General features: G+C 38.9%; 1 protein-coding gene across 2 annotated transcripts in view; it reads left to right on the plus strand.

The window, feature by feature from the left end:
• The window catches only part of TOP1 (DNA topoisomerase I), an 86,827-nt gene that overhangs the window by 40,447 nt on the left and 19,116 nt on the right, over positions 1-27,264 (plus strand). For both annotated transcript variants that reach the window (XM_080686208.1, XM_080686209.1), the window contains 7 exons: positions 8,195-8,318; positions 9,745-9,800; positions 12,235-12,330; positions 13,290-13,365; positions 16,953-17,059; positions 23,371-23,486; positions 27,127-27,248. In XM_080686208.1, coding sequence (XP_080542334.1) covers positions 8,195-8,318; positions 9,745-9,800; positions 12,235-12,330; positions 13,290-13,365; positions 16,953-17,059; positions 23,371-23,486; positions 27,127-27,248 — 697 coding nt within the window. The remainder of the gene's footprint in view (positions 1-8,194; positions 8,319-9,744; positions 9,801-12,234; positions 12,331-13,289; positions 13,366-16,952; positions 17,060-23,370; positions 23,487-27,126; positions 27,249-27,264) is intronic.

The raw sequence follows: 27,264 nt of genomic DNA on the forward strand, positions 1-27,264 counted from the left end.
TTGGCTTCCTCCATCACCGGGTGCAACCCTAGCCTCCTGCTCTTTCCAGCTTCGTGGCTGCCGCCATTTCTGTTTGGATTTATGTATCTTCTATCACTGAAACTTTGTAGCCTTGAGTGGAGGCCTAGGCCGGCAAGGGCAGGCGGAAAGCTTGGCTTCCTCCATTGCCGGGGAAACCTAAGCCTCCCTCCTGCTCTCTGTGTCCGTAGCCATCTTGGTTGGATTTATTTGCATATTCGCTTCTGATTGGGTGGTGGGCGCAGCTTGTGGGTGTAGCGGAGTGATGGTTAATTTGCATATTACTCTTTTATAATATAGGATATCAATGTTTCTTCTCCCTCTCTCTCTAAAAATCTAATAAACTATTTTTTTCTTTATTGATTAAGGTATTACATATGTGTCCTTATTCCCCCATTGTCCTCCTTCCCCCCACTCATGCTTCTGTAAGAAAGAAGGAATTCTTTCCATTTGAAACTATTTTTTTTTAAAGGCAATTGGGGGACTGACGTGGTTTTAGAAAATAAAGGCTATCACATGTGAAAAACAAGATTCTTCCTCCTGGTTTTTGACTGTGTGCCTCTCTTGCCAGTTTTAAACCCGACACTGAGGCTGAAGTGACAAATTTTGGAAAGCCATTGGAAGACCGAAAAGCACTGCTGTGAAATAGTAAACAAGTGCTTTTCCAGCCGTGTTGGCCTTGCTGATCCATACAGTCAGTGTGAAAGACATTGAGAGTAAGGATTCTTTGGGTTCTGCTTTCCTTTTAGTTCCAGATCCTACCTGAAGTAGAATTAAGAGAATGTAGGATCTTAGGAAAATGTACTGGAATTAAGCAATCGTATTAGGGGAATTTCAGATTAGGGGAATTTTTAGAAGGTAATCAAAATTTTAAGATATATATATTTTTAATTGATTTCAGAGAGGAAGGGAGAGGGAGAGAGATAAACATCAGTGATGACAGAGAATTATTGATTGGCTGCGTCCTGCACACCCCACACTGGGGATGGAGCCCGAAACCGGGCACGTGCCCTGACCGGGAATCAAACTGTGACCTCCTGGTCCATAGTTCGAAGCCCAACCACTGAGCCACACTGGCCAGGCTGAAGGTAATCAAATTTAAAAGATGTTTACTCCTGTTTTTTTGTTTTTGTTTTGTTTTTGTTTTTGTTTTTTTTTGTTTTTTGGTGATCTGTGTGCTAAGCCCTTTATTTATCTGCACATCCCTGTATCATCAACCTGTCTGGGGGAAATGAACAATTAACATAGGTAGGTAGAGAAGAGGGTTGGGTACTTTGGAAATGAGGAAACTGAGTACATCACCACCATTCACATGGGAATTAATGTGATGTAGTGAAAAGCACACTAAAATAGAACTCAAGGCCAGGTTCTACCATTTACTAATGTGTGTCCCACATTTACTAGCTGTGTGTCCTAATCCAAGCCCATTAAGTTCCAGCTCTCATTTTTCATTTTGGTCAAGTGTTGAGAGTAGTACTGGCCCAGTCACGTTTTCGAGTTTGTTATAATGTACTAAACAACTGAGTTGAAGGTGGTGGTGGTGATGACAATGATTGCCACAAAGCCTGGTGTGTATCAATGAGATACATTGGAGCTGTCAATTTTGTTAGTTGAATCTAATTTATTAAAGATTTCATGGTGGAAACAGCATTTGAGTTAGTCATTGAAAGATGGTTAAAATCTTTTTTTAAAATATATTTTTATTGATTTCAGAGAGGGAGAGAGAGAGAGAGAAACATCAATGATGAGAGAGAATCATTGATTGGCTGCCTCCTGCACACCCCCTCCTGGGGATCGAGCCTGCAACCTGGGCATGTGCCCTGGGTGAGAATCGAACCTGGGACCCTTCAGTCCGCAGGCTGACGCTCTATCCACTGAGTCAAACCGGCCAGGGCAAGATGGTTAAAATCTTGACAAAGGTGATGGCTAGAAAGAGGGGCATTTCAGACAATGAGAAAAGCATGAACAAAAACATGGAAGCATTGTGTAATGTACTTTGCTCTGAGAAGACTCCATTTGGGAGGGTGCCTGGATTAACATGATGGAATGGTAGAAAGTGAGGCCATAAAAGTGACTTGGGGCAAGACTATTAAAAGCTATTTCAAGAAGTTGGGACATTAAAAAAAAAGTTTGGGATTTGATTCTAAAGGAAACAAGAGGCCACTGAAAATATTTGAGAAAGGGAGATATAGAACTGAGCCACAAATGGCATGAGGGGTCTAAGAGAAATGGCTCCTAGTTTGGATAACTGGGTGGCTGTTTACCCTATTAATAGAGGTAAGGAACTTAGAGATGGGGGAGAAATGGGAGTTGAGAATATGTATAGGCGTGTCACATCCCTTTATCCTTTTTGGCCTGCAAACAAAGAATTAAATAATTTCTGAGATTCCATTCAACTCAGAGTTCCAATAATTCTAGTGATTTTGAGCATTCAGTGATAAGCATTAATAAATCTTTAATTCTTAAGAGTCTTTCAGAAACTATGTTTTTTCCCCGAGACAACTTTTTAATTTACCTAGAATTTTTATTTAGCAAACATTTAAGCTTTAATTGTCTGCTTTCCTTGAAGGGGCTTGTATTTCCAACTTCCACAGCCTTGAAGCTCTCTCTCTCGGCTCTCCTTTAGGAATCCCCTGGGATTCTATTGACTGCAACCTGCAGTGAAGGATCTGCCTTGAGCAGTCAGGTAGCTGGGATGAGTGTGTACCCTTAGCCATTAGTGGCTAAGTCCTGTCAGAAGATAAAGAGGCTCCTTCTGCTCCCTAGCAGTGCTTCACTTTTTTGTTTGATTGCTAATCCTCACTTGATATTTTTCCATTGATTTTTAGAGAAAGTGGAAGGAAGAGTGGAAGGGAAAGGGAGAGACAGAGAGAGAAATATCGATGTGAGAGACACATTGATTGGTTGCCACCCACACGCACCCTAACCAGGGCCAGGAATTGAGCCTGCAACCTAGTTACAAGCCCTTAGCTGGAATTGACCCAGGACCCTTCTGTCCACAGGCCGACGTTCTATCCACTGAGCCAAACAGGCTAGAGCTAGCAGTGCTTCTTTTTTGCTTTGTTTGGGAAGTATTGTAACACAGCTGCCCACTCTGGAGCCATACTGCCTAAGTTTAAATCCTACTTATCTCTCTTTAGATGTGTCTCCTTGGGTGAGTTACTTAACCTTACCTGCCATGTCTCAGTTTCCACATCGGTAAAATGGAGATACTAGAACTTATCTCAGTCTTTTTATGGGAATTAAATTGCTTAGAAGAGTGCCAGGCACTTAGTGGTATTCAAGTATCTGTTAAATACTTTCATTGGTGATAAAGGACAGACTGGGGTGTTTTTTTGTTTGTTTTCTTTAACAGATTTAAATGGTTTCCCATAGCCAACATCCTAGCTTCCCAGAATATCAGACACGGGCATTTTGTTTTGTTTTCTGAAGAGGTAGCAAATGCTATCTTGGGGCAGAAGGAAAATGCTTTTCCCTCCTGGCATCTCCCTTCCATCTTCTGCCCGAGTGCCTAAGAGTAATAACCCTGGTCAGACTTGTCTGCTCAGCTCCAGCAAGGGTCACAGACAAAAGCTTTCACTGTCGTCACTTTAAAAATAGTGTAGGTTACTTTTTCCTTAGTGGAATTTAGCTAATTGAAGCATAAGACTGGCATGAACACTCTGGAGAGGTGGCTTTGACTCTTGCCATTTGTTCTCTTTGGCATTGACTTCTGCTTGTCCAGACTCTGCTGGTGTGGTGGATCTTATCCTCATACAGACATGAGCCTTGAGCCCCAAGGAGTAGGCATGTGTGCATAGCCACTAATTGGGTGTTTTCTCATTCAGGTTGCTGATGATGAAATTCCTGTTTCATTCCGAAGTGTGACCATTACAAAGGTTCTGACATATTAGCTACTGTCAGTGTTTGGACCTTCAGTGTATCTCAGACTAAATTCATTTTTTAAAATACATGTTCTTCAAATCTTTTGGTTCCTTACTATGACCAGTTTTAAGCATTTCTTCCAGTTTATTTTTCTTATTTATCCCTGCTGAAGTTTCTTCAATTTCTCCATCATCTGTTCTACAGCCTCTGAACTGGCTACTATTTGTAGCCTTCAGTGGTATTTATTGAGTTTGACATTGTGTATGTAAAAGTAGTGGATCAGTATAAAGGCAAGAGTAACATCCTTAAAACAGACAGTCAACACATGAACTTCTGTACTGGTCTAAATTTCCATCATCTACCAGTGGGAAAGGTGCTGCTCTTTAAGCCACCATAAAAGCCAAGTTAGTTTTAAACTTTTGGAAAAAGAGGCACATGCTAGGAAATCCTGAGTGATGATGAGTCGGCCTAACTGATCCCAGATTTGCTCCATTATCTACCATTGGCCAAATCCTCCTAATTTCTGTGGCACAGCCCTAATTAGGCATGTGTTTATCACAGGACTTGGTCCTCCAGATGCATATGCTCCTTCAGGTAGATTCCTAGGAAGGACTGGCACCATGGCTTGCCCTTTGCCATCACTTCTGCCCCTGTAGGGGTTATGAATGAGGGATACACCTCAGTCCTTTCTATTTCAGGAGATAGGGACAGGAACAGCCACTGACAAGTAGATGTATTTAACATTATATTCAGAGGCCTAGTAGGGCTCCACAAACTCAATTTCTAACAGTTCCCAATGAAATGCCTTGTATGCCACAAGATGTCCTTACTCCTGAATCATCTGAGTTCACTAAATATAAAAAATCCAAACCTGTTCTCTTACATCTAAACATTGGGAGGGAATTTCCTTTGGAAAGTCAAGTTGATAGTTTCATTTCATTCTGGTCTTTGTGTTTGATTATGACCTACAAAGGGGTTACTATTCTAACCGGGACTTTGAATTTCCTGAATGGATTTCCCTCTGGTTAGCAGGCAGAGGAAGTATCTGACTTCTTTTTACTTTCCTGGGTGGCCTGGGTACTGTGTCATTGCCTTGTCATTTGTTGCCTTCTTTCCCCTTATCTCTGCTCAGTGTGATAATGAACAACAAAGCTGAAAGTTGGAGGGCTATGTGCACTTACAAATTGCCTATGCTGTGAATGCCAAAAGGCCAGAAAGCCAGTTTTGTTGTGAAATAGACTAATATTCTAAGAAATGCCTTCATTGAGAAAGAGAACAAGGGGGAACAGTGGAACATAAAGGAGGATAGAGTGTTTCTAAATTTAGATCCCTGAATTGGCCATTTATAGTTTTGTGGGAAGACAAAATGAGGAGCAGCTATCTCAAAGGTTTTATCATTTCAGTTATCCAAGGTCTCTATTCTAGAAAGTTTCTACTTGGTGGTAAAATAAAGTCTTGACCTTAATATATCTCAGATTGGCTCCTACTCTAATCTGCCTTTAGTGGTAGGTATCAACTTCATGAAAATGTAATGGTATTGATTTAGTGGAGGCACTCTGAATTTGGAGATGGAAACATGAGTTTAAATCTTACTTTGCTTCTTTCTAACATATAACTTTGAATAAGACTGAACTCCAGGCTCCTTCCTCTGTTTCTAAATCAGTCTCAGGGATTGAACGAAACAATGTGTGTGAGGATTGAATGAAACAATGTGTGTGAACATATCAAACACACTGCTTGCTTAGAGTTTTTTACTTTGTGGGGGGAAGTATATTCATCCAGTAATATATCATGGATGTAATTGTTGCATATTTTTTGCTTTTAGGCAAAAACTTGTGTAGATTGCCATAAATATTTCCTACAGTTAATGTAAAAAAAAAACAAACAAACAAAAAACAACCCAACTAAAACTACAATGCCTGTAGAATAGAATAGTGATAATTACCATACATTTTGCTGGTAATATCAAAATCACGTGTAAACTCCTGAAGTGGATCAGTTGCAATTTTGGCAACTTCGCAATTTTACCCGTCATTCTAAAGTTGGAATGTTATGCAATTGAGAGCTATTTTTGTACAGAGTAAAGAATACATTTTTTTATAAAACATTGCACTTTGGTAAAAACAGATTATGAGAGCACAGTGCGTAGAGAGTGACATCACAATGATGCTTAGAATAAAAAGCATGGTGGGAAAGCTAGGTTGCCACGTACCTCTAGGCACACAGGAACTAGGCTCAGCTGTCATGAGTTCAAAAGAAAAGTTTGCTCATGTGGAAACTTGTTATTTCAATGTGTGGCACCTCTAAATAACCTAATGAGGGCATAGTATATAAACAAGGGAAAATGGACTTTTCCCCCCAGACATTTCCTAGATCTTCCCTATCCTGTAGTTGTATGTTTCTATTAGGCCCCATGTCCTCTGGCTAGATTTCATAGTTTCTGCTTATTACTCAACCCCCCTATATCCATTTGGGGCTCGTTTTGTGTACAGAAATGTATGTGACAGCAGATGCTTTCTTGACCCAGGTTCTATGGCTCTCACCTCACTAGATGCTATCATTTGTTTATCTATTTTTGGCCTTCAATGTAGCTAAGTAAGCTGGCCGAATCTCTTTAGGACAAACTTCATGGGGTGACATAACCTAATGAGCCCATTGCTGGTAAAATCTATTTTTTCTGGGCTGAGGGTGTTAAATGTGACAGATGGGAAATGCAGTCTGTGGTGGGAAAGGCAAGGTGCCCATAGGCCTGATTGTCCCTGTCAGCTGTTTTGTGTGTGGGATGAACCCCACCAATTCATAGCACTTGAGTTCAAACTTCCTTTTGTTAACTTGTGGGATATATTGGTGATGTAAGCAAGGATCCCAAATCATCTGCCCGGTGTACTGAAGAAAACAGTCATCCAGTGTTCTGCCACCTTGAACTACAGCATGTGGTTTTTGCTTATTGCCCATCTGTCTTTGTCCACATGCATGTTTTTTTATGTTGTTGCAGTTATTTTATATGTGTATGTATGTATTTTTCTATACCTTTTTTTTCCTGTACCTTTTTATATAAGGGACTTGAGCAGGGGTGGGCAAACTTTTTGACTCGAGGGCCACAATGGGTTCTTAAACTGGACCGGAGGGCCAGAACAAAAGCATGGATGGAGTGTTTGTGTGAACTAATATAAATTCAAAGTGAAGGAGCGGAGGGGAGAGCAAGAGAACCGGATAGAACAGCCGGATCCGGCCCGCGGGCCGTAGTTTGCCCACGGCTGGACTTGAGCATCCGCAGGAATTGGTATCTGTGCCTGGAAGAGGTGGTGTTCCTGGAACCAGTCGCCCTCAGATACCAAGGAATGACTGTATCCCTTTTTTCCATTTATGTCATAAACATTTCCCATGTATATTTGTAGGACTCATAAATTATAGCATATTAGTTAACCTAATTTGATATATCACAGTTTTTTCCTGTTATTACTCACTAAGGTTATATCTAGTTTTTTGGTGGCTTGTTTATTTTTATTTGCTTCTTGTTATGGGAAGCATCAAAATAAACATCTTTTTGTAATGTTATTTTCTAAAGAGAAATTTCCAGGAGCTAGATGTCAGGGTGGGGACATTGTAATGGCTCTTGCTTTGTAATGTCGTATTTTGTTTTCCAGAGGAGCAGTGCCTTTTTACACTGCTGCCCAGTGTGTTTACTGACCCTTTTAAAAGCAAGGCTTTTAAACGTTTTACATGCCTTACTTTTAGATGGGTCTTTTCTTATTGTAAAGAATGGACCAAGCAGCTCTATCTAGTAGTAGCTAACTTTTTCTAGTAAAAACTAGGAGGAAACATCTGTTGGGTTGGACTGCTCACTGCACAAAGCCCTGGCTTGGCTACATATCTGGTATGTGTATATCTTAAATCTGGCTCAGAGCTACCAAATGCATTTTTGGTGAATTGTCTTTATTCCTCACATCAGATGTGAATGCCCAAGTTCAAGTTTTCATTATAGGTTTTTTTTTTTGCTGGTAGAATATTGTAGAAGTACAAAGGAGCTTGCTGTATATTTTTAGTCACTGGTAAAAAAAATGTCCTGGTTTGTTTAGAATGACTGTGTTTCTCTATTTGGTTCCTTTGCTTTTTTGAAAAAATAAAAACATCAAAATAAAGTCTCATGTAGACAAAAGCATCTACTTGAACCTTCTGTCAGGACTGTTTACTTAAACTATTGTAAGTTTCCATGGTTCATGTGATCTTAAGTTATCTTGTGAGTTTATCTTGTGAAATGAACCCTCTGGTCCCTACTCTGGGCTAACCATTTGTGTCTTATTTTTCACAGTGAACATAAAGATTCTGAAAAGAAACACAAAGAGAAGGAAAAAAACAAGCACAAAGATGGAAGTTCAGAAAAACATAAAGACAAACATAAAGACAGAGACAAGGAAAAACGAAAGGAGGAAAAGGTAAAGAACTTTCCAGTGGAGGAGGAAGAGATGGGATGTACTTTTCATTTTGTTTACCTTTTAAACAGATAATGAAAGTACCTTCATTGCATAGAAAGATCCCTTGCCTTTGAGTGCAAAGGTCTCAGTCAGGAGACGTTAGAGTCAACCATAATCTTCAACTATGAAAATAAGGTCTGTTGCCACTGTACAGCATATCTATTCAGGTCATTATTTTATATGGCAAGTGGATAAATTGAAGATGTAATGTTATCTGGAGATGTCAGTTTTCCTTCATGGGGAAAATTAATTCTGTTTTGGGGGAAGGGCTTAATGCTACCTTGGTTCTCCGTTGAATGGAAGTTCTTGAGTGAAAATGTGGTGATGCTGGTGCCTTTGCTGACTTTTGGTTCTAGCAGAACTAGTGTAGCTGTCTGGAAACAGCCGGCCTCCTCTGGCCGCAGATGAGTAGTGCTGTGCATAGTCTTTTTAAAAATGGTTTTAATTTTAGGTTTTGAAAAAAGTAACGTTTTTATTTAGTAAATTCAGACGATGTGAAATAGGGAATATAATGAAAAATACACCTCCCTTCTATCCCTGGCTCACTGGCCTCCATCTTTCCCTTTCTTCCGTGTGATACACATGCAAGCAAATAAGCAGTCCAGCAAAATGAATGCAGAGCCCACTGCCTGGAAAGGTGTTCTTCTAGAGATACTCGTATGCATATTTGTGTGTGTGTGTGTGTGTGTGTGTGTGTGTGTGTGTGTGTGTGAAGATTTTTGAAATACCCCTCTGACAAGTCTAGAAAATGGGAATTTGAAGAAGGGGAATGTGAATACACTTTTCCAAACCAGAGAAAGCAGGAAATAGGCTATTTTAAAAATATGTATTTTTTTATTTATTTCTGAGAGGAAGGGAGAGGAAAAGAGAGATAGAAACATCAGTGATGAGAAAGAATCATTGACCTGCTGCCTCCCACATACCCTCCTCTGAAGTTGGAGCCCGCATCCCGGGCATGTGCTCTGACCAGAAATCAAACCATGGCCTCCTAGTTCATAGGTCAACGTTCAACCACTGAATCACAAAGGCTCGTTTTGTTTTGTTTTGTTTTTTATTTCCTCTCTGCACTGCGAAGGGCAAATCCTTGAGAGGTGGAATATATTTACTGAGGGAGGGGGACCTGCCTTAATTTAAAGGTAAAAGGCTGTTATTTCACACAGAAACTTTTCTCAGTGTATTGGACGGTTTATCTTAAAGAATTATATAAAATGAGTCTTAGAAAAATATGAAGACCTTCAGTTCACCTGGTCAGCAAGAAGAGTCCGTCTGTGATCAGGGTACCCCAAGGGTGGAAGTCAAATGTTCTCTAATAAAGAGAGAGGCTTCTTTATTTGAGTCAAATGTAGCTTTCAAGGTACTAATCAGTTACTGTTGTTTGACCTTTCAGGTTAGAGCCTCTGGGGATGCAAAAGTAAAGAAGGAGAAGGAAAATGGCTTCTCAAGGTAAGAGTCCTCTGCTTCCTGTGGGTGCCCTGCAGGCCAGCTGCCCATGTGTTTGCTGCCCAAGTGTGTCTGTACCTAACACACACGGACTTGGCCTAAGTCCTCTGAGCATTTCCAGAGTACCCTTTAGTGAGTCTGACCAGGATATTTTCCAGAAGTTATTTTGAGTGGAGAAGGTTGACAGGAAGAATTTTTTTTTAATTGCGATATAATTTACATGCCATAAAATTTACCCTTTTAAAGTGTATAGTTTATTGGGTTTTAGTATATTCACAAAGTTGTGCATCTTTCCCACTATTGCACAATCTGATTTCTGAACCTTTTCAACACCCCAAAGGAAACTCCATACTTAGTCACTAGTAATTAATAGTAGTATTCTGAGGCTCATATATAGATGCCTTCTTGACCTACATTTTAGGAATGGGTGTAGATTTGAGTAGAGTGACAAAGTAGATGTACAGTTGTGAGTACTAGAAACACAGTCTGCATAGTCTAGAGGTCACTTTTCCTGTGCTATTTTTGTTGTTACGATTCTGTTTTCCTCATCAGCCTCACCTTTTTAAAATAAGTCTAAGAATTCCTTCTAGTTTCAAAAAACTACAAATTTATGGTCATATATTCTCATTTGCCTCCACAAAACATCAGAATGGATTTACTAGTTGTTGGAAGTAAACATTATTGACTTGGACAAAGTGTTTTGAGAGTTTTGCTTCCTTGAAACTTCGAACTTTCAATTTCGTTTGAGAACATTTTTTAAAACTGGCATGTCCTCCAGGTCCCTTAGACTAGGAGCAGCAGGAGCCCTCTTCAGGCATGTTTTATAACTGTTCTAGGAATGCTGAATAATAAAATTCACTATAAGCTACCCTAGGCATTCTGATTTCTTAGATAAAGTGACTGAGCACAGGGAGGCTATTTTCTGCCAAGAAACTGACTGAGTGGATTTTTATTAAACTAATACGTACAAAGAAAATAATGGACTCTTTGGACTTGGAGTAGTTTTATTAAACTAATACGTATTAAAAAAAATAATGGATTCTTTGAAACTTGGGTTCAGTTTCAGACTTTCTGGGTTAGAAGGTTAGGAACACCTTTCCAGGCAGTGGGCTCTGCATTCATTTTGCTGGACTGCTTATTTGCTTGCATGTGTATCTGCAGAGAATCATTGGATGGAACCCAGTTTTCTGAGAAATTGTTTTTAACTTCACCTGTAACAATACTAGGATCTAGCATTTACTGGCTGGGTAAATGGCAGTGTTTCTTTCTTTCAGGCACAAAGCTTGTGGAGATTTTGGACTCTTGGATCTATGTTAGTCACTTTTGTAGTTGGGGGGAACAGCTTTAAAGGCTGGCATTTGGGGAGTGTGCAGAAATAAGGAAGGAAAGCTAATTGCTTTAAACATTCAAATTCTTTTGCAAGCAAGGCGATCCAGTATGCTTAAGGGGATGAGGTGATGTGGAGGTGGCATTATCTACTCTTAAAATCCTGTGAATATCCTGACTTTGCAGCTGAGTCTGTGTAAGCGTATCCCTTGGGTGTCTTAGAGATAAAGCTTCGTGTCCAGAGACCATTCCCTGTACCGAGTTAGTTTGCTCTGTAAGTGCTTCTGGCTGTAAGCAGTGAGGTTCTGATCAGATGTGTTAAGTCAGGGAACATCGCAAGGCTGTGGTGATTGTTGGTCTCATGGCTTTCTCTCTTCTTCCTTCTGCTTTTTGGTTCAACATAGTTGTCTCACAGAATTATCTTCTTATATTCAAAAGACAAAATCTTAATAAAGATAAGGCAAAGCACTCTTCTGTATGTCAAGTAAATAAACCTAAGGAGGACATTGAACAATGTCTAAACTTGGCTTAGAAAGAATTGAATTTGTGCTGGGCCTCTCATTTAGCAGGTGCCCTTCTTTTGCTGTGATGTCATCTTGGTTGTTTTCCCATGTAACTAGGGTTATTTCCCTTAGACCTTTAAGGTACAAAGTTTGGGAAATAAAATTTTCTTCCTTTCCTTGTAAAAACTATATTTTAGGTTTTAGAGCAGTAGAATAATCAGTTCAAATCATTCCTGGAGTCAGATACATAGTCTATCCTTCATGTGAAGTGAGGAAACAATTCAATTTAAGTTTGTTCCTGTTGTGGTTTGGGTCATGCTGGCAAAGGCAGCTAAGATGTAGGGGAGACGAAGACTGACTTAGAGTAAGGAGTCCTGATCCCAGATCTTGATGTGCCTGTTGATCTGTAAAGTGAGGACAATACTATCTACTTCACAGGTTGAAGTGAGAATTAAGTGAGAAAAGTGCTCATGGAAAACCTTTATAATAGATACAAGTGTATGTTGTTCTTATATTAGCTGCTTCTCAATGCAGTAATTTATCCCTGCTTTGGATTACTTGATGTGTAGATGTTCCAACACTCATTAACTATTTTTTTCTCTCTTTAGTCCACCACGAATTAAAGATGAACCTGAAGATGATGGCTATTTTGCTCCTCCTAAAGAAGATATGAAGCCATTGAAGAGACCTCGAGATGAGGATGAGTGAGTATATCTCATTACTTTGATTTTTTTAAGGAGTTGTTTAAAGGATAAAATGTGATGTATGTCTCTGCAATACACAGAAAAACTGCATTAATGGACTTCTACTCATTTGGAATTTGTGATTAATGGACTGACTGGGTGACTGATTTCTGTTTGAATTATGAGAAGTAGGGTTTGCTGAGCAAATAAGTGGTGTACCTGAGGCTTAAATGGAGAATATATATTTCTATTTTTCTTATTAAAAAGGCAGTGAAAATAAAACAATTCATGAAGAATATTTAAATTAATTTAGGCTTATCATCATTTATAACAGATAAGTTTTCACTGGTAAACCAATTCCTCCTGGGATCTGTGCCTGTCAATACATTCTAAGTGACGTTTCAGTGTATAGGATTTTGCTCTGAATTAAGACAGGTATTTGAGACTTACAGGTAACTCTTTCTCAGATTCAATCAAGGATGTTAAATTCTATTCATTATTTTCACTCTTGTATAGCTTATTATGTTCCAGGAATCTACAAAGGATTTATGGTAGAAAGTAGGTGGGAAGAGAGGAGGGAAATATTTAGTGAACTCATTTGTGTTCATTCAGAATTCATACAGAATTTCTTTCCTGTCCTTTCGAGCCAGTCATTACTTTGTGGCAGTCATTGTTGCACTGTAGGTTCCCAGATTTCCATCTTCTAGTGGTGTCATTTATGCTGTCCCTCCATTCCACTTCCCTCCCAGGCCTGCGTGTAGTATACGGTTGTTTGTTTTGTTCTATCTAGGGCTATAATGATTGGGCCTTGGTCTGGCCTTCTTTCTCTGTCCCATTCTTGACAAGAATGCTCAGCCTAGAATAATAGCAAACACTCCTACCTTGGAAGCCTGCAGGAGGAATTAAGAGGCCCTAATCCTATTGGTGAGAACTATTGAGTCACAGTTGTGTTAATTGCATATTCATGTTCCCCTTTCTAGTGCTGATTTTAAACCTAAGAAAATTAAAACAGAAGATATCAAGAAAGAGAAGAAACGAAAACTAGAGGAAGAAGAGGTTAGTAAAGAGACTTAGGTCCTTTGGGGCTTGAGTTTGGAATAGGGAGTTTTACATAAAACAACTTTTGAAGGCAAATGGGTTTTAGGGATTTAATTGGTCTGTAGAGGAAAAACTCTTATGTGTACAGTGACTGTGCACTGTTGGTGTGAAGATCTCTCCTAGCTTTCCTGGGTGTCTGTCCATAGCTATGGTGCCAACTGACCCTTTTAGGGAAACTCTGCCCTCATCATACATACAGAGGGAGGTGTAAACAAGAAATTATATTTGCTTACAACCGAGAATAGTTTTCCCTAAGAATGTTTCTTAGTGCTCTCCTATATATAACAAGGCTTGCTCATCTCTCACTTTGGGTAACCATTCCTATTTAGCAACCTTTAATTGGTGCCGCTTGGACGTAGGATGAAATCCATGCTCTTTAACACAGCTCCACCCAGTCTGGCTCCTGCATCTTGTGCCTCTGTTCATCTTGTGCCTCCTCCCTAATTTGCTTTGTTCCAGCCACACTGACCTCCTGTATTTCTTTTCCGCACAGTTCTTTTGTGCTTTGGAGCTTTCTGTAGCATCTACTGTTCCCTGTGTCAGGAACACCAATGCTCATCCTTCTTCTCCTGACTTATAAACCTCCCCTAAAAATCTCAGTTCAAGTACTTTTCTAAGGGTTCATGTTCGTAGTAGATTAAATGTTATGGTTCCTTCTTTGACACTTTGTATTTCTTATACTAAAGAGTTGTTAGCAAGTAATTCAAGTAAAACATACCAGCAATTCACAGGGGTCTAAATCCTCCACTCCCCTATAAGAAGGGCGTGAGTGGGTTTTCACTCTTATGCTGCATTTGAGGTTAGCCATTGTCTTGGGCAGAATGGATTCACAAGTGTAAAGACAATAGCTTGAAGCATCACCAGTAAAGATAGAGATAGTGAGGGTCAGTGAATCTTCCGAGTTTAATCTATCATAGCAATAAGAATAAAAGTAATAATTAAAGTTAAATGTAGTAGGTACTTACTATGTATCAGACACAGTTCTTATTTTCATTTAATCCTAAGAAAAACCCTTAGAGACAAATATTGCTACTATTAGCTCCATTTTACAGATGCAGAAACTGACGTATAGAGAGGTCAAATCATTTGCCTAAGTTCACACAACTAAGTGGTAAAGCCGGGATTTGATCCCATGTAGTATGATTCCAGAGCCAGCACAGTAGCTACCGTATCCGGCCTCTTGGGGGACTTTTTTTTCCCACAAGAAAGGAGAAAAAGTGTCTTTAATGAAATCATATTAAGAATATTAATGAGAAGGTGAGCCATAGAGAGATGATTGGGTCCTGGATTTAGGGAATTGTAGTTTTTCTGACAATCTGTTCTTGGCAGAAGTTAAAGTTTAGAGCCAACTCAAGGAATTGAGAACGAGGTGTTGAATAGTGATTATGGTAGTCATTCCACTTTCGTATAGATCAGGTGGGGAACGTTTTTTCTGTCAAGGGCCATTTGGATATTTATAATATCAATTGATGGCCACACAAAATTATCAAGTTAAAAAATTAGCCTGCTATATTTGGTCAAACATGTAATTATCTCACCCATAATACCTTTTCAGTGCCAGACCAAATGATTTCACGAGCCTTATACAGTGCAGGCCAGACATTCCCCACCCCTGGTGTAGATCATCAGACTAGTCAATAAAGAATTGTAAAACTTAGCTCTCCATGCTTTCTATATCGCCTTAATGCTGATGTTATGCACAATAGTACCTTTCCTGGAGCTTGGAAGAGGTTAGTCCTAACTGTTAGGCCATTTGGAAAAAAGAACAATTGACTCCCCCTCTCCCCTTCTTTTTTAAAATTGTTTTTTAGCAACCCTCTCGCTACACAGGGAGAAAACAATTTCAGGCTGAAAAACTGAAGTAATACAGTCTTATTGTGGCAAGGACCTCAAATGGCAAGATCGGTCATGAAACCACTTGTTGGCTATGTTTTTTTTTCATTTCTGGGTATTGGTCCGAAAACTCTGATTATCCCATTGTAAGGCTTGAAACATACAGTAGCCAGTAGTTCACTGATGGGACCTGCCTGTTCAGATGTGCATGCCCGTTCAGAAACTATTCAGAGAATGTCTTCACTGGGAAACATTTCCCTTTCCTGTGGTGTGTTTCAGCCTAAATAGTAAACATTCTGAATTATGTGGTCCTCCAGTACTTTCTACTCACAAACATAATTATACATTTATATATTCCTATTTTCAAATATATATGGTGTGTAATCTTTCTTTTCTTCTACCCAAAAGGTCATTTGCTTAGCGATCCTGAGTTTGTCTTGATTTCCATCTTAACATAGTCCCGGAATAGTATATATTCCAGTCATCCCCATGAGTCACATTCTTTTATTTTTCTGGTCAACTTGGGCTTTCATCATGGTTAATATTAGTGATATAATGTTGAGGAAGTAACAAAACATCTGTTTCAGACTTTCCTTGATAATAACTGGAAGAGGTCAAACCAAACTGTCTATAGAGCTCTTTCAAGCTCTGCCATTCTGTAGTTGCTTTTAAGATAGTGCAAAAGCCCTAGCCGGTTTGGCTCAGTGGATAGAGAGTCAGCCTGTGGACTCAAGGGTCCCGGGTTCGATTTCGGTCAAGGGCATGTACCTGGGTTGCGGGCACATCCCCAGTGGGGGGCGTGCAGGAGGCAGCTGATCGATGTCTCTCATCGATGTTTCTAACTTTCTATCCCTCTCTCTTCCTCTCTGTAAAAAAATCAATAAAATATATTTAAAAAAAAAAAAAAAAGATAGTGCAAAAGGACCTTTCAGAGCTACATAAAAAACATGTTGACTTAAATTACCTTAAATAGTAGAACAAAGGAACATTTTTCTTCAGAAGAGTTTCAATTCTCTTGAGTAGTAGCCCCACCTGTTGAACAGCACATATGTGCCTGATGTGTATATGTTTTGATATTTATCTTCTGTATTGGTGAATTGCCCTTGTTTATGTTTGATGATCTTTTTCTGTGACACTGTGATAGTCATCTAGGGGCAGAGCCATAAAGAAATGCCACCATAAAAAGCAGTAATCATTTTAGGACCTTCTGAATACTTGCTTTACTGTTTTGTGACTGTGTGTATGCAAACAGCAGTAATAGAAAGTTCCCCACTAAATCAGGAATTTCCTTTCCAATTGTATATTAAGCACCTAATAACTTCATGTACTCATGATTTGGTGGTGTTAGAAGAGGTTTAAAGATGAGTAGATTAAAACTAAGTGAGGATAAACACTGGGATTACTCTATACAGAAGCAGTACTTTCCCAGTCTTTCCTGAGGTTAAAAAAATACACTTTACCAGGCTCTTCCTCCACAGAATGAATGTTTTTAACTTCTTTCTTGAGCAATTACATATCAGGGAGATTTGGGAATTACTGCTCTAGGGAAAAGTACTAGTAAATTTTTATTGGGCGGATTGTACCTAAGAAAGTCTCCAGTGCTAATGTTCGATGATTCCAGTTTTCTTCCTAATGGCCCCCCAAAACTACTTCTGGGAAAGCAGCTAGTCCTTTCCTTTTTTAAAGTGCTTTCTCACCATGTTTCTTTGTAGGACGGTAAATTGAAAAAGCCCAAGAGTAAAGATAAAGATAAAAAAGTTCCTGAGCCAGATAGCAAGAAAAAGAAGCCAAAGAAAGAAGAGGAGCAGAAGTGGAAATGGTAAGATCTCAGCACGGGGTTAAAATGTCAGCTCTTTGATTCCACAGCCTAATTAAGCAATAGTGTTGAGTTATTAAAATTAATACCTTGATATTTGAGGGAGGAGGGAAGTACTTAAAAGAATCTCTATAGAATAACATTCTGAAATAAGTTTCCCAGGTCCTAGTGAAAGCATTAACTAGCTCTTAACCTATTTGAATCTCAAAACTAGGTCCCAGTCTATTGAACAGAATGAACTATAGAAGTAGACTTATGCATATATGGGAACTTAGCATATGAAGAATACTGCATTTAAAATTATAGGGATTATTTTAAATAAGGTGGATTATTACATAGATAGTGTTGGGGAAACTGCCTGTTTAAAAAAAACAACCATCTCCCCAAGAAAACCTGGGTGAATATCTTTATAATTATAGAATAGTGAAGTCCTCTTGAAGCATGTCATAACTAGAGCCATAAAGAAAAGCTTTATAAATTTGATACATCAAAGTTAAATCTGCCCTGGCTGTGTGGCTCAGTTGGTACACTAAAAGGTTGCAGGTTCGATTTTCAGTCAGGGCACATGCCCAGGTGTGGGCTCGATCCTCAGTAAAGGGCAGCTGATCGATGAGTCTCGCTCATTGTTGATTTTTCTAACTCTCTTTCCCTCTTTTCCTCTCTCTGAAGTCAATAAAAACATATTTTAAAAAAAATAAATGATTAGTAAATGTCTTAAAATATGGTCAACCATACAAGTAACAAAGGCACAAAGAGAAATAATAAATGACACATCTTTTAGTTTAATGTCTCTCAGACTGGGAAAGATTAATAAGTATCAAAATATCTAGGTTGAGAGTATGAGAAAACAGGTATTCCCCTTCACTGTGGGATGAAGAACCTGCTGTCTTATGGAGGACAATTTAGCAATAACAGAGGTTACTTTTGAAAAGTGTATTTAGGAGGGAAATTTCATTTTCTACTTAATAAGTTTTGGTGTTTAGAATTTTGAAATAAACATGTATTTTTAATACTGATTTTACTTAAAACTTGGTTTTGGGTATATTGCTTTGTTTTCCAATTAATTTTCACCTGAGGATATTTTTCCAATGCTCTTCAGAGAGAGAGGAAGGGAGGGAGGAAGCAAAGGGGAGAGGTAGAGAAAGAGAAACATTGATGTGAGAGAGACGCATTGATTGATTGCCTTCTGAGTGTGCCCCCATGGGTATGGGGATCAAACCTGCAACCCAGGTATGTGCCCTTGACCAGGAATCAAACCGGTGACAACCCTTTAGTGCATAGGCCAACGCTCTCACCATTGAGCCACATTGGCCAGGGCAAAACTTTGTATTATTTAACTTCTACACCAATAATATATGATCTGTATTTATGTTGAAAAATTCAAATGATCCAGAGGCATAGGATTCAGAAAAAAATGACAGTTCTCTTTCCTTCTCTCCTATTCCCATTTTTCCTTTCCAGCTTTGGGGCAACCACTATTTGTAGTTTGGTGTGTAGAGTTCCAGACCCATTTATATGCATTTACTCTATGGCTTTTATGACTTAGAAAAATAATCTCCTTAGAACCTGAGGGATGGGGAAGGATCAGTGACTAGGCGGTGGCAGAGAGGAGCAGAGCTTCAGTAGCAGAACTGCTGCCATATAATTGTGGGTGTGAACACACATGGGGTTAAAAGGAAAATGTAGGAAAAAATCAGAGTCAAGGAATCCTGGGCCTGTGCAGAGGTCAGTCAGAAAACAAAAGATGTGTTTTTGCTCTTTTCATTTTTTTCTTTGGAAACAAGTTCCTTGTCATAACTAGCTCCTTGCTGTCTTACCCCTTCCTTGGCCCTAATGCTCTTATTGGGCCCTAATGTATTCTTTTCCTGGCTCAGCCTTGTGTGTGTGTGTACCGTGGAAGAGTCTAATAGCCTAATTTTGCTTCCATGGTTGAAATCCTTATTGGTGTTGCCACACATTAATTCTGAGAGACTGGCTTCTGTGTTGTTTGTTTGTTGTTCAAGTGTGGGACTGGTTAGTCTCGAACTGAAGATGGTTGGTTTGAAGGAAAGCAATCTTTGCTATAGTCTCCTTGCATGCTTTTCTCAAGTCTGATTGTTAAGTCCTGCCCATTCTTAAGCACAATGCTTTGTGGTCGTGCAGTGTAAGTTTTAGAAGTAGAGAACAGGAATGATTAGTTTCTTACCTGAGAGCTTGCCTTTTCCTTCTGTAACTGTTGGCTCCTATTACACCCTGAAGTCAGTGATTCATACCTCTGACAGCATAGTCAGGGAACTTTGATGACAGATACTGTCACTTGTACTAGCCTCTTGATATTCCACTAAAAGAATTATACACTTTACCAGCTTGGTTAGTGTGCAGATCTTTTGCTTCCACCCATAGCCTACAGACTTGTTCATCTTGCCAAAAACAAATTTTGATCCCTATCTCCCTCTCTTTGGTAATTGTGGGGATGGGGAAATGGTCAGGATCCCTCTTAGGTTTCTTCACTGTATCGCATTTCCCCCATAGAAACAATGTTACAAGTGGGTGCAATATGCTCAGGCTTAGTTCCATGAGGATCTCTTTAACCCAGATCCCCCTATTTTAACTGGTACCAATTGTAGCTGTATAGGATTTCAGCTTGTCCTCAGTTAAGTACACTTTTGTGTCAGGGATGACCCGTTGAAACATAGGTCCCATGTTTATACTACAAAGAAGACTTCACCAAAAGACCTTGAGACTGGAGTTTGTTGCTGGTGTTAGGTGTGACTTTAAATGGAGTTTTGAGTCTTTTTTAGCAAAGAGACTCAAAGGATTATAATGTGGGGAATTTGTGTCGAAAGACCAGGACTCATGAATACAATCAGTAATAGTGGTAAGAAATTTATGAAATATGGATTGACATTCTCAAACCATAGAAATTGTCCTTGATTCCATAGATTAGCTTCCAGGAAGCTATAGCATGTGACCTTTATTTCTGAGATTTAAAAATTAAATGTGCATTTTACAGCGTACTATGAGGTGTTTTTTAACTATAAGGGAATATGATTTTAGAGAATATGTGGATGTTTACTTTCCTGTCTTACACACATTTCTAGCACTTATCCATTTTGTTTACTCAAGCACATTTTATTGTCACGTCTATACCTAACGAGTTAGTAAGTTAAGTCTGCCATAGAGAAATCATTTCGATATCTACATGCTTTCCTCTTTATTTTAAAAAAATATATTTTTATTGATTTCAGAGAGGAAGGGAGAGAGAGATAGAAACATCAATAATAAGAGAGAATAATCGATTGGCTGCCTCCTACACGCCTCACACTGGGGATTGAGCCAACAGTCCAGGCATGTGCCCTGACTGGTACTCAAACTATGACCTCCTAGTTCATAGGTTGATACTGAGCCACTGAGCCACGCTGGCCGGGCCTACATGTCTTTCTTAATTCTGTTGATGAACCACTGATTGGGGAATAAAAGGCATCAGTAGTGTCAGAGACATTGGTACAGGGAGAGTTGCTGATCCAATAATATCAGCCTGTGGGAGTATACATTCTATCTGGAGAGTAATAGACGAGGCAGTTTGGATGGGTTCCTGCTTCTAGGCCTTTTTATGCCAACGAAGAGTTGGGAGATCCTGCCAGTTTCACATCTGTAAAAGTGGTAGGTTGGTCATAGAGAATCTTTAATGTTCCTTCTAGGTCTAACATTTTATTACATGTTGACCTTGACCTTTTTTTTTAAATTATCTTTAATTTTAGTAAAATAACATAAAATGTGTCATCTTCACTATTTTTAAGTGTTCAGTTGAGTGGTTGTACATTCCCATTGTTGTACAACCATCACCACCACCATTCATCTCCAGAACTCTCTTCATCTTACAAAACTGAAACTGTTAAACAATAACTCTCCCTCATGTGACCCTTTTCCCCTAGTTGTTGGTAACCACCATTCTACTTTCTGAGTTGGTTAGTCTAGGTACCTCATATAAGTGGAACTATACAGTATCTGTCCTTTTGCGACAAGCTTATTTCACTTAGCATGTCTTTGAAGTTCATCCTTGTTGTACATGTGTCAATTTATTTCCTTTATAAGGCTGAATAATAATTAATTTTATGTATATACCAGACTTTGTTCATCTACTGATAGATACTTAGCTTGTTTCTACTTTTTGGCAGTTCAGTGCTGCTATGAATGTTCGTGTACAAGTATTTGCTTGAATATCTGCTTTCAGTTATTTTGGGTATATTCCTAGGAGTGAAATTGCTGGATCCTATGGTAATTCTTTTTAACTTTTAATGACCTGCCATGCTGTGTTCCACAATAGCTGTACGTGTTCACATTCCAACCAACAGGGCACAGGAGTTTCAATTTCTCCACATCCTCGTGCATACTTACTATTTGTAGTTTTTGGTGTTTTTTTTTTTGTTTGTTTGTTTGTTTTTAATGATAGCCATCCTAATGGGTGTGAGCGGTATCTCACAGCTCTGACTTATATTTTCCGAATTATAGAAAATGTTGAATATTTTTCCAGATGTTCATTGACTACTTGTGTATCTTTGGAGAAATGTCTATTTATATCCTTTGCCTGTTTTTTAATTGGGTTATTTTGTTGTTGAGTTTGTGGTTATATATATATATATATATATATATATCTCCTTATCAAAATTTTTGCTCTGCAAATATTTGTCAATGCATGAGTTGGTTTTTCCCTCTGTTGGTTGTGTCCTAAATTTTGTAGTCCAGTTTACCTAATTTTTCTCTTGTCTGTATTTTTGGGTCATATCTAAGAAATCATTGCTATATCCAATGTTATGAAGCTTTTGCTTTATGTTTTCTTACAGCGTTTTATAATTTTAGCTCTTACATTTGGGTCTTTGATACCGTTTGAGTTTATTTTTGTAAATAATATGAGACCAACTTCATTCTTTTGGTGTGGATATCCCAAAACCACTTGCTGAAAACACTGTCCTTTCTCCATTGAATGGTCTTGGAACCCTTATCAGAAATTATTTGACCATATATGTTGACTTTGGTTATATAGTATACTACTATTACAACACAGTTTGATACATGTAATTTTTATTTGATATTTCTAATCTTCGTTTAAAATATTGGAGTTGGAAGATAATAGGAAGTAATAGAGTGTGAATAATTGGCCTTTGGAATAATTCTGTAGAACTGTAGGGCTTTTTATTTAAGGTAGAAATAGTGAAGATTAAAATATGAAGTTTTAAAATATTCTCTCTGTAATACAACTAAGTGACTCTTAAAAAAAACAAAGTGATAGTGTGAGGTCTGTTTAATTCTCGAGAAGGAAAGACTTGAAGACATAAACAACCAATTGCAGTACATGGTCCTTAATTAGATTCAAGTTTATAAAATATATTTTGGATTTAATTGGGAAATTTGTAATATGATCCAGATAGTAGAATGCTATTAGGGAATTATTAATTTTGTTACATGTAGTAATTGTTTTTATAGCTAAATATGGGAACATCCTTATTTTTATAGAGATGTTTGCTGAAATATTTGGAGGTGAGGTGGTATAGCTGCAACTTACTTGGAAAGAGTTCAGCAAAATAATGAAAATTATTATAATATTAATTATTATACATAGGTGATGGTATATGGTGTTCTATATATTCATTTTCCCCCCATGTTTGATCATTTTTAAAATAAAAAGGTTTTTAAAAGCTGTTTCCACTAAGTTTTACATTTCACTTATCATTGTCTGCTAGATAGCTCTAGATCAGCGGTCGCCAACCAGTAGTCCACGGACCACTGGTGGTCCATGAGGTCCGAAAGGTTGGCGACCGCTGCTCTAGATAATCCAATACCTTAAACTCAGTATAAACCCAACTGAACTATTATTTCCCAGTCTTTTGTTCCATTATGTATTTTCTCTTAGGGTTGTTTTCCCCTAAACCTTCAACTGGCATCTCCACTCCCAGGAGACCTTTTCCTATGTATCAACAGCATAAATGTTATATATTTCATTGTTACTTACTTTCATACCATAGTGATAAAACAACGGTTTTATTTCCATATCCCCACTTGTTGCCGAGCTTCTTGATTGATGACCTCTTGTATCCAATATTTTTAAACTGAACTGTTGAAATGTATTTTCCTCCACTTCATCTTGTTTGTTGTATTGGGTTTTTCAAAGTGAAAGACACTGGTTATTTTGATCCAGGCCTTGAATATAGAGCTCTGAGTCATTCTAAAGCACCAGTCAATTGAGGAGATAGTACTTTTTTTTTTTTTTTAATAGGTGATAATCTCTATAATAGATAAAGTGGTCACTAAATGAGGTTGTACCTTGTCTTCTAAAGGTGGGAAGAAGAGCGTTATCCTGAGGGCATCAAGTGGAAATTCCTAGAACATAAAGGTCCTGTATTTGCTCCACCATATGAGCCTCTTCCAGAGAGTGTCAAGTTTTACTATGATGGTGAGTTGTTCTAAGGTTATCCAATTCCTGGACAAAAAAAGATTCTGATTCTATTTAGGAATAGAAAGTGAGGAAGGATCCTGTGCTGTATATCCTTTTGTTTATTTCATTTTGTTGTATTCTCTACATAACTCAAAGCACTGGGCCCACAGTCTGAGCTCTTTTATCTGAACTTTATTTCTAAGGAGCCACTCTGCAAAAGTTATTAGAAAAGCCTTACTTGGCCCTAACCGGTTTGGCTTGGTGGATAGAGTGTCGGCCTGCGGACTGAAGGGTCCCAGGTTCGATTCCGGTCAAGGGCATGTACCTTGGTTGTGGGCACACCCCAGTTGGGGGTGTACAGGAGGCAGCTGATAGATGTTTCTGGCTCTCTATTCCTCTCCCTTCCTCTCTGTAAAAAAATCAATAAAATATATTAAAAAAGAAAGAAAGAAAAGCCTTACTTGAATGATAGTGTTTTATTTTAGCAATATAATGCAAACTTGACAAGCTGTGCATCACTAGAAATAGTACTAATATTTGGTTGAGGATTAGTCTGTCATCAGCCTCTAGGTGTAGGCCTGGTAGGTGTCTGTAGTAGAACACTATGCCTTTGATATATGTGCATTCTAGTCTGATGTGCTGCTTTGAAAAAATGCCCTGCCTAGTTCTCATAGAACCCTTAGAAGTGTCCGTTGACTCTCATAGGTATTTCTGTCCTTCGTTTGAAGAATTTGAGAGTAGTCTTTGACTCTCCTTCTTTTGGCAATGTAGCAGTATGCAGATAATAATGTTCAATTGATTTCCCTCGTTCCAAGATTTCTATCCAGAAGTGGCTAGAGCATTATTTTTCAAACCCTTATGTACTTGACCCCAGATGGATCTGGGCCATTTAATAGGTGTGGAGTGGTATTGGGTGTTTCTGAACCAGTTGGTATGCTGACCAAACTTTGAGAAACACTCAGCAGAAGAACTGAAAGCATCGGTAGTGAACACTCCAAAGTTCTTATGTATCTCTGTCTACTAGCAGTGGCCTCAGGGCCATGGATGCTTACGGGTCAAGGGAGTAGTTTATATTGAAAGGCTGGGTCTTGCAAGTAAGTAACTTGGCAAACTGGAATTTGTTTTTAAAAACTATGTTTCTTCAATGTGTCTGTGATCAGATACCGAGATTCAACAGTGGCCAGTATTGACTATTCCTCGATCGCATGGTGTTTGCAGTCTACTGGACCTCATAGCCTCAGTGACAAATGCTTACATCAAATAAACATTCTGACCTGTGTTTACCAGAGAGCACAGGACAAAGTTCTGTTAGCCCTCACAGTGGGTCATTTTTGGAGATTCTTAAATGTGACTGAAAGCCAAAATTCCAAAGAAAAGAGTCAACGACCTTGAAAAAGACAGTCATAAAAGTACAGTTATTCTGTAGCCCTAGTCTGGGTTTACCAAGGGCTTTAGAAAGGCCAACTGGTAAAGCCTCACTTTGAGATTCACAGTGATTTGAGTGGAAGCTAGATTCCCTAGTCTTTGGGTTTCTTTTCTCAGGATGGGAAGCCAGGGCTCGAACAGTCATCACTTGTCTCCATGGTCCCTCCCCCAATTCTTGCTTAGTTCTCCGTTATAGGAGCTCCAGTTACAGGGCTATAGTATTTTCTCAGTTGGTCTTTCTCTGGAATTCTTTCCTTTGATTATGTAAGCTCCAACTGCAGTAAGCCAGGAAGTCACAGTTCTCTTGCTAGTCCAAATTGATTCTGTAAGTCCTACCTACTCTCTAGGGAAGAGAATTCTCAGATTCTTTTAGCCTGCCAGGGAGGTGGAGCATGGGCTGGCTGAAGCAGTGAATTGCCTCTAAGAACCTCCAGTTTTCAGCTCTGACTCAGCAATTTCTTCTTCCTGGAGCTCAGCCTCTTCCACAAAGCACTGTCATTGCCAGGAACCTTCGAGTCATCCTCCACCACCTGCTGCTGGAAGCTGTCATTTCATCTTTTGACAGCTCAACTATAAAACGCTTTCTCTATTGAGAAAATTGCTTTCTCTATTGAGATAGAATTCAATAAAATTGCTCAGTCTCCATTTAACAGAAAATACTGTTGTTTGTTTAGTTTATACCAAACAGACCTGAGAGAACAGTTTGCATTCTTTCTTGCCATGTATTTTATTCTTAGTGATTTAATGTTTTCCTTTCTATTGGAAGCATGTTACAACTTTACTGGCAAGTCTGGTTCAGACCTGAATGGGGGAGTTCTGAAGAAGTGCAGGAAACCCTTGAAAGCCAACCTATTTGTTGCCCTCAGTCTCTCTTCCAAAGGCTGGAGCTTGGGAGGTTGATGGGGAAGCAGCGCCACCTGTTGGCCATTTAAGTTATGGATTCCAAGTAGGTTCTTTCTGTCTACTATGGCAGTTTCAATTTTGTGCTACGATTTCTTGCATCCCTACAATCAGGGACACTAACATTCTAGTCATCATGAGATGAGATGTCTTCTGAGTTTTGAAATAACTGGATTTCTAGTTAAGTTAGTTTTCAATAATAAATGTGAAGATCCCTGGTGAATTATTAGTACCTATGTAGTAGAAACGTAGTGGTGTGGTATTTAACCCATTTTTTTTAAGTATAGCCAAATTATGCCATGGATGGCATTGTAAAGTTGGATTTTCAAGGAAAAAATGGAAATGGACCCTAAGAGTACTGTTTAAAGTACTCTATTTAAGAAGTAGATTAAATTCCTGAGTACTTTTATTAACTACTTGAGGTCCACAAAACCCCAAGAACCCATTCAGATTTACTCTATGCTGTATAACATCAGGATTCCTTTAGAAGGGCTTTTGTTAAACGTGGGCACTCTGCCGAGGACCCAGTCATCCCTTTTATTCTCACTGAGTCCTGATGCCCTGAATGAGGCAATCTCATAATGCCTGTTCCAGGGCAATGCATCTCAAACTCTGCTGTGCACACAAGCCACTTGGGTCTTGTTAAAATGCACTTACTAATTCAGGTCTGGTGTGGGGCCTAAGATTCTGTATTCCTAACGAACTTCTACTTGATGCCGATGCTGTTGGTCTGTGAGCCACACTTTGAATAGCAACGTTGTAGAGGAAGGTCTTACTTAGACTTTTCATAGAGATATCTGGGCTTGCCTGCTATGGATATATTTCTTTATTCATATTCCACCCACCTAACTTTAAAGAATAAAGTAGCCTATTTCTTTTCTCCACAATTCCTTTCTTCTCTGCTCCCTGCCCTATCCGTTCCTCCCCTTCTTGAACAGAAGCTGCTTAGCTTAGCAGTGGCAGGTGTCCCTTGAGGATTTCGTTTTTAAAAATCATTGAAGAGGTGTAAAGGACCCTGCTTGCTGAAAAGAAAAGGAAGAGTGACTGGGCCTCCCCCAGGTCATTCCTGTCTTGAGCAGGCCCCTGGGAACAATTTACTGACTGACATAGTCTCCAGAAAATGACCCAGGTAAATATCTGCTAAAGAAGGAACATTTATACAAGTAGATATAAGTCAGAATATTATATTTGTTGTTATTGTTACCATGTGTCACCAGACCTCTAGATATCTTGGGAAGGTAAATCCTTATTAAAGTAGATTTCTCCAGAGCTCAGTGTTTATACTCAGAACATGAATATTATACCTTATTTTTTGGAACCACTTTTTTTCTAGGTAAAGTCATGAAGCTGAGCCCCAAAGCAGAAGAAGTAGCTACGTTCTTTGCAAAAATGCTCGACCATGAATATACTACTAAGGAAATATTTAGGAAAAATTTCTTTAAAGACTGGAGAAAGGTATTGTAGCTCATGT

This window comes from Plecotus auritus (genome assembly GCF_963455305.1).
Source record: "Plecotus auritus genome assembly, chromosome: 8".
NCBI classification, from domain to species: Eukaryota; Metazoa; Chordata; class Mammalia; order Chiroptera; family Vespertilionidae; genus Plecotus; species Plecotus auritus.